The sequence below is a fragment of the Cucurbita pepo genome, chromosome LG01 (genome assembly GCF_002806865.2).
Source record: "Cucurbita pepo subsp. pepo cultivar mu-cu-16 chromosome LG01, ASM280686v2, whole genome shotgun sequence".
In the NCBI taxonomy this organism is placed as follows: Eukaryota; Viridiplantae; Streptophyta; class Magnoliopsida; order Cucurbitales; family Cucurbitaceae; genus Cucurbita; species Cucurbita pepo.
In genome coordinates this window covers 21,231,504-21,239,035 of record NC_036638.1, presented here as the reverse complement: position 1 = coordinate 21,239,035, position 7,532 = coordinate 21,231,504, and the positions used below count along the sequence as shown (strand labels likewise).

Here is a 7,532-nt window from a genome sequence, read left to right as displayed (position 1 = left end):
TTTTTTTTTTTTTTTTTTTTTTTTTTTTTTTTTTTTCTAAATGGTTTTGGTTAAAATGTGGTTTCCCCTATATTTTTTAAGGTTTTCTATTTTTTGATTGTCAATAAACTTCTTGATTTTTGGTTAGCAAGTTCAGGGTGCCAATTTATGCGTGCTAGTATTTACATATGTGGTTATTATACAAGTTGGCCTTAACTTGGGCTTGGCTTTGGATCTTTCAAGAGCTTTGTTGAAACAAAAATAAGTACCCTCCAAAAGATAAATAGTTTGTATTGGGTTAATGCCAGAAATTGCTGAAGGTTCTGAGTTACGTTATTTGACAGGTGAAGGTACTCACAGTTTGCCAATCAAAACAAGCAGATAGTCTAGAAGGTAATATATCAGTTTCTAAGCGGTGGCTGCCTGATTTTGTAAATTGTTACATACGTGCATAATCTATATGGATGAACAATTACTGATCAAATCTGAGTGCACGTAACCATGTTGTCAAGAGAACCAGTATTTCTTATTCACTAATTGAGCTCTAAACTGAGAGCCAGTTCTTTCTTGCGGCTACCAGTAGCTTCATTTGAGATGATCAGGTTAAGTTCCTTCATGAACTGCCGTCCACGGCTTTCCTTCATATATGAGTGGAGCCCCTCTTATTGTTTGAAATTAGTGCCAAGCAGGATCTTTATGATAACTATGAGCTATATTTTTCAATTTCATTGTGTTTTCTTGAAAAAAGATGAGCTGTCTTTTAGAGTATCCTCCTTCTCTTTTTGTATGTTTGTAAATAAATAAAGTGAAATTTCACTTTCTCTCTCATATTTTGTGCACCTAATGTAGAAGGAGATGAGAATTTTCAAGAAGGAGAACTGAAGTGTTATGGTGTTGCAATGATGGAGAGATTGACAGGAAGTGAAGGAGGACGGATTGATCACATGCTTCAAGTATGCATTTCCTTTTACTGTATGATACTTAGATGCTGTATTTTCCTTCTGCCTGAAATCCACTGTGTGTTCTCATCAACACATGATTCAAAATTTGGAAGTTTAAATGTTTGTTAGTCTTCGGATGAGAAACCAAAGGCAAGGAGGATATCATATTATGGAGACTGCCTTTCTCGTTGTTTTTGTGGCTTGAGAGAAACGGGAGGATTTATGGGGAGGTTTGATCTTCTAGACACTTCTTTTTCGGATCCGTTGTCGAAGAGTTATGTTTTTGTCATCTGTTTCTTATCCTGAATAGTAAGAGCTCCTTTATTTATCTATATTATTACCTAGTAATTAGAGAGAAGTTTTCACACCTTTATAAGCAATGATTCATTCTCCTTTTTCCTCTCCAACTGGTGTGGGATCTCACATCCACCTCCATTACCAGATATGTTGTTCTCTCAAGTATATACTAGAAGGAAAGTCATTTCAAAACCATTACAAGTCCAAACATTCGACTCTACTCACAATAAAGATGCAGCACAGGTACCAATAGATGATAAACCAACATCCGACTCTACTCACAATGAAGATGCAACGCATGTACCGATAAATGACACACTCATAACTCTCCGAAAACCCACTAAAGAATGCACAAAACAACCCTTATACCCCTATCAAACTATATTTCTTTTGAAAGGCTATCCCCGTTTACACAAAAGTTCAATTGTTATACCTAAAACAGTTTCTGAAGCTTTATCCAAAAGGGAATGACAAGATGCTATGAAAAAGGAAATTTATGCTCTAGAAAAGAATAACACATGGGAAATTGTGGATAGGCTAAAAGAAAAAAAATATAGTTGGATGTAGATGGTTTTTCACAGTAAAGTACAAGGCTGATTGAATATTGAAAAGGTATAAGGCAAGGTTGGTAGCTAAGGGATATACTCAAACTTGTGGGAAAGATTACTAAGAAACATTTGCCCCAGTTGTAAAGATGAACCCGGTAAGAATATTGTTATCTTTAGCTACCAATTTAAATTGGCAGTTCCCACAGTATGATGTGAAGATGTGAAGATGTGAAGAATACACTTCTTCATAGCGATCTAGATTAGGAAATGTACATGGACATTCCTCCAGGTTTTGAAAACACAAAAGGTAAAGTATACAAATTGAGAAAGGCCTTGTCTGGACTAAAACAATCTCAATCTCCAAGGGCGTGATTGGAACATTTACAAAGGTAATGAAAGACTTTGGATATAAGCAAAGTGAAGGAGATCACACTCTCTTTATCAAGCACTGTAACTCATTCAGAAACAAAGGGAGTTACAGTGCTTCTAGTGTATGTAGATGACATCATAGTCACTGGAGATAATATAGAAGAAAAGACTGAACTCAGAAGAAGATTGATGTAAGAATTTGAGATCAAGGAACTTGGAAGGCTAAAGTACTTTCTAGATATTGAAGGTAGCATATTCATCCTAGGGCATTTTCATATCCCAACAAAAATACGTGGGATTTACTAATGGAAACACGGAAAAGCGAATGTAAACCTACACCAGCACAAATGAATCCCCATCAGAAATTGGGTGAGTCAAAAGAACCTGCAGTGGACAGAGAAATGTACTAGAAGCTAGTGTGAAAGCTAATATATCTAGCTCACACTCGACCAAACATAGCATACTCGGTAAGTATTTCATGCATGATCTGTGGAGCCTCACCTTCATGCAGCATACAAAGTGCTACATTATCTGAAAGGAACTTCAAGAAAAGGAATTTTGTTCAAACAAAACAATTTCCTTGCATTGGAAGCTTACACTGATGCTAACTATGCTGGATCTATAGTAGACAGAAGATCTACGATACCTTTTTTTGGAGGTAATGGTGTAACATGGAGGCATAAGAAGCAAAATATGGTGGCTAGATCACATTTTAGACTTGCGATATGGCCTCCTATGGTTTCTTCTTGACTCCTATTGGTTTGGGCTATTCTTTTCTCTATTGTCCGGTTGTTATCCTTTCATTTGCTCTATGTAAATAATACCCAGCTTGAATTGTTTGCTTGACATTCTGCTGATCTCTCTTTAATTAAATCTCGTTCACTTGCAGGATAAAACATTTGAGCATCCATATATGCAAGCCATTAAGTCCCATACGTGAGTTTCATCTCTCTAATTTAATCAAGTAGAAATAACGTTCCATTTCCTCTAATCTATATATAACATATATCAAGAAAAAAAAATTCTAAAAACACCGTGTTGTTTTCTTCCTATCTTGCCAAGAAATTTGGATTCTATTTGATAACCATTTCATTTTTTGTTTTAAAAAATTAAGCTTGTTTCTCATGATTTCTCAACTTTATCTTTCTAAGTAAACATTTTAATTCTTAGCATATTACAAAATCGAAAACAAGTTTTAAATTTTACTTTTTTAAGTTTTCAAAACTTGGCTTGATTTTTTAAAAGAGCTTATAGCTAGAAATGAGTATTCGTAAGCTTAATTTTAAAAACTAAAAATCAGATGGTCATTAGCCCTTGGCTTCTAGATTATAAACTTCTAAACTTCTAGTTGATATAAATATCGAATAAATGGGGTCTTCTTATATATGATGTCAAATCTTGGAATTCATGCATAATCGTTAATGAATCAGTTACTTTTTGGACATTAATTTCTGTTCATAGCTTTTAGACCTGAAGCTTTCGATCTGTTAGTTTTTATTACATGTCTAAAAACGAATTCAGCAGTTGTGGATATTACCAACCATAAAATCAACTTATCCAGTTTCTGTAGGGCATTTTTTCTGTGTCTGCAATAGTTTTGAGTGGAGGGAGGGAGGTGCATTGGTAAATTGGCTGTGTTCCACCTTCTGATTGTTTTGTTTCTGGCATGCAGAAACTACTGGAGAGATCATGACACTGCTCTTTTCATATTGAAACACTTATATCGAGATATACCTGAAGATCCCGATACACCTCCAGAATATACTGAATCCGATTCAAATGATTGCTGGTACAACCAAAGAGAAACTATTGAAGAAGAGCTTTCTTTGACATTTTCCGATGAAAATGTGGTACGAAACTTCTCTAGAAAAGCAAAGAAAATGATGAAAAATCATAGATAGACAACAAGCATCGAAAGGCAATAGGCAATAGGAATAGCTACAACTTCTAAGGTTAGTGAAGGCTGAACGACCGGGATTGGCATGTTAATGAATATGCAAATTTCCACCTTAAAAATGGGGAGATTTGCTGTTGGCGGGCTTGGGGTCACTTTACTCAGTATTCTCTCCTTTCTTTCCATGTACATAAAGAGGAAGACCAAATGGGGATCATAATATGTAACTTGTAAATTAAAACGTGTAAATGAGGCCAAACTGCTGTTCTCTGACAGTAATAGAAAGTAGGCAGGCGAAGAGGTTAAAGTAGCAAAGTTCTAATGTAACCATTTATTATTCTTTAAAACCTCATCAAAGTAGAAGAACGCACGTTATATTTGAGTCGTAAGCTGAACTGACGGTAAAACCACAACAATATGAAGAATTGAGTTCATCAGAGGTGACAATTCTTATTCCTTGTATAAAAAAGTTGGCATGCTTCAGCTCCCACAAGACCTGTTTCCATTACAAAACCACGATGAACCTACTCAATAGAATGATTATTCANAGATATACCTGAAGATCCCGATACACCTCCAGAATATACTGAACCCGATTCAAATGATTGCTGGTACAACCGAAGAGACTATTGAAGAAGAGCTTTCTTTGACATTTTCCGATGAAAATGTGGTACGAAACTTCTCTAGAAAAGCAAAGAAAATTATGAAAAATCATAGATAGACAACAAGCATCGATAGGCAATAGGAACAGCTACAACTTCTAAGGTTAGTGAAGGCTGAACGACCGGGATTGGCATGTTAATGAATATGCAAATTTCCACCTTAAAAATGGGGAGATTTGCTGTTGGCGGGCTTGGGGTCACTTTACTCAGTATTCTCTCCTTTCTTTCCATGTACATAAAGAGGAAGACCAAATGGGGATCATAATATGTAACTTGTAAATTAAAACGTGTAAATGAGGCCAAACTGCTGTTCTCTGACAGTAATAGAAAGTAGGCAGGCGAAGAGGTTAAAGTAGCAAAGTTCTAATGTAACCATTTATTATTCTTTAAAACCTCATCAAAGTAGAAGAACGCACGTTATATTTGAGTCGTAAGCTGAACTGACGGTAAAACCACAACAATATGAAGAATTGAGTTCATCAGAGGTGACAATTCTTATTCCTTGTATAAAAAAGTTGGCATGCTTCAGCTCCCACAAGACCTGTTTCCATTACAAAACCACGATGAACCTACTCAATAGAATGATTATTCAAAAGATAAAAAATTTACAAAATTGTGGACTAAGAAAGCACGACTCTCGAGCACTCAATAATTGTCTGAGNCAAAAGATAAAAAATTTACAAAATTGTGGACTAAGAAAGCACGGCTCTCCAGCACTCAATAATTGTCTGAANAATTTACAAAATTGTGGACTAAGAAAGCACGACTCTCGAGCACTCAATAATTGTCTGAGCCAACCAAAACGGGCAAATTAGAAACAGGCCATTCGGATCATTCCGGTATCTGATTTATTTTCCTTATTTATCACTTCTCCAATACACTCCTGCCGCTTAACAGGCCTTCCATTGCAGAAAATGTATGGTTGTGTCATGAGTTTGGAGAACTAGCTCCACATCTACAATAGAGATGGATAACCTAAATTCTCCCTGCTCTTTTGACTTAATGATTTTGGGGTAAAGGATTCACTGCAGATCCCAACCATCTTTTTCCAACTTTTCTGCCTTGCTCAAGACATTTTTCTTGGTGTCTTCTTGAAATTGGCTCATCCTACACATTCACGATACCATGTCACCAATTGTGCACATATGTCATAAAATTAGGTATTCTTTTTTCTTCCCACTATATATTTGTAAGCAAATAAGAGCCAGCACCTTGAGAGTAGATCCACATCTGCCACTCCCAGCATCCTTACCGCGAGCAAACCAGCATTCGTTGCGTTATTGATTGCAACAGTAGCAACTGGAACTCCCCTCGGCATCTGCAAGAACAGTCCTTAAAACAATCATAAATGCTGCGTGGGGAACACATTTGTGAAATGTGAACCAAGAATTTCTAAAAGAAAATGATGGTTGTTCTGAATGTTGTAAAAAACACTTGAATAATAGTCATTAGGAAAAAAAACTTCTGCCAGAACTAAAGACTACGATACAAAACTATAAAAGCTAGAACTTTAGAAAGAGATTTGGGTCTCATTGAAGAAAGAGGTTAGGATCCAATTTAAGAGAACAGGACAAACAAAGTAGCGTCAAATCACAANGCCAGAACTAAAGACTACGATACAAAACTATAAAAGCTAGAACATTAGAAAGAGATTTGGGTCTCATTGAAGAAAGAGGTTAGGATCCAATTTAAGAGAACAGGACAAACGAAGTAGCGTCAAATCACACATCACCGAAGTGCATGTTTATACGTAATCAAACAAATGGCAACATAAATTATTTCGAAACCAATACAAAGTACCTGCACAATAGACAGAAGTGAATCAATCCCATCCAATGTCGAAGCACGCACAGGTACACCAATAACAGGCAAAGGAGTAAGAGAGGCAACCATACCTGAAAATCAATGCACCAGATTTCACACCAAGAACTATCACGTGAAATTACAATGTGCAGNATACCTGAAAATCAATGCACCAGATTTCACACCAAGAACTATCCCGTGAAATTACAATGTGCACTAACCAATTACCCACGTAATTTTGAACTCAAGACAGCGCAATAAAAGCATATATTGTGTCCATTTCACCAGCCCTTTAGAATTAAAGCAATGAGATCTTTTGTTCTGTCCAAATACTATATCTATACAGGAAGCATTCAAATGACTAGCCTGGTAAATGGGCTGCACCCCCAGCACCAGCAATGATAATCTGGATCCCTCTCTCCTGAGCGGATGACGCATAAGAAAACATCCAATGAGGGGTCCGATGTGCAGAAACTATCTTTATCTGCTTATTTTTAGAAGAAAAAGTAAGTTAGATATATATACATATATATACACACATAATGAACAGCATCAATCATCAACAATAAAAATTAACCTCATAAGGTACACCAAATGTGTCAAGGACCTTTGCAGCATCTCTCATAACCGGAAAATCCGAATCAGAGCCCATTATGATTCCAACACGAGGCTCAACTGAGTTGAGTATGTTTTTAATAAGAAATAAAGATGATCAGATAGAGGAAAAGACCAAACTTGTATTATAAACGTAAGCAGCTTCAATGAAACCTAACCAAAAATTAAGCAAACCAATTTCCTTTAGGGATAGGAAAGAAGCTTTCAATAAAAACTAAGAGATACAAAAGCTAGATTTAGAGGTTAACCAATAAGACAAGATACAGTTTTCTTGTAAAATCCATTATACTTTTTTTTTTTAAAAATAAAAGTGGAGGTATAAATAAGGAAAGCTCTTCATAAACTATCTTAAAAGAGTGACAGCTTGTTTTTTTTTTTTTTTTTTTTTTTTTTTTTTTTTTTTTTTTTTTTTTTTTTTTTTTTT

The 7,532-nt window shown here is 35.7% G+C and overlaps 2 protein-coding genes across 8 annotated transcripts in view; one reads left to right on the top strand and one right to left on the bottom strand.

Moving 5' to 3' along the window:
* The window catches only part of LOC111808305 (phospholipase SGR2-like), a 22,833-nt gene extending 18,490 nt beyond the window's left edge, over positions 1–4,343 (top strand). For 3 of the 5 annotated variants that reach the window (XM_023694212.1, XM_023694230.1, XM_023694239.1), the window contains 4 exons: positions 324–372; positions 829–932; positions 3,024–3,070; positions 3,807–4,343. In XM_023694212.1, the coding sequence (XP_023549980.1) occupies positions 324–372; positions 829–932; positions 3,024–3,070; positions 3,807–4,035 (429 nt within the window). In that variant the 3' untranslated portion in view covers positions 4,036–4,343. The remainder of the gene's footprint in view (positions 1–323; positions 373–828; positions 933–3,023; positions 3,071–3,806) is intronic. The other 2 variants (XM_023694222.1, XM_023694247.1) reach the window with 2 other exon arrangements.
* A 1,158-nt stretch (positions 4,344–5,501) lies between these two features.
* LOC111808341 (phosphoribosylaminoimidazole carboxylase, chloroplastic-like) overlaps positions 5,502–7,532 on the bottom strand; it is a 10,771-nt gene continuing 8,740 nt past the window's right edge. For all 3 annotated transcript variants that reach the window (XM_023694272.1, XM_023694281.1, XM_023694266.1), the window contains 5 exons: positions 7,071–7,168; positions 6,860–6,977; positions 6,491–6,585; positions 5,902–6,008; positions 5,502–5,797 (listed from right to left, as the gene is read on the bottom strand). In XM_023694272.1, the coding sequence (XP_023550040.1) occupies positions 5,713–5,797; positions 5,902–6,008; positions 6,491–6,585; positions 6,860–6,977; positions 7,071–7,168 (503 nt within the window). In that variant the 3' untranslated portion in view covers positions 5,502–5,712. The remainder of the gene's footprint in view (positions 5,798–5,901; positions 6,009–6,490; positions 6,586–6,859; positions 6,978–7,070; positions 7,169–7,532) is intronic.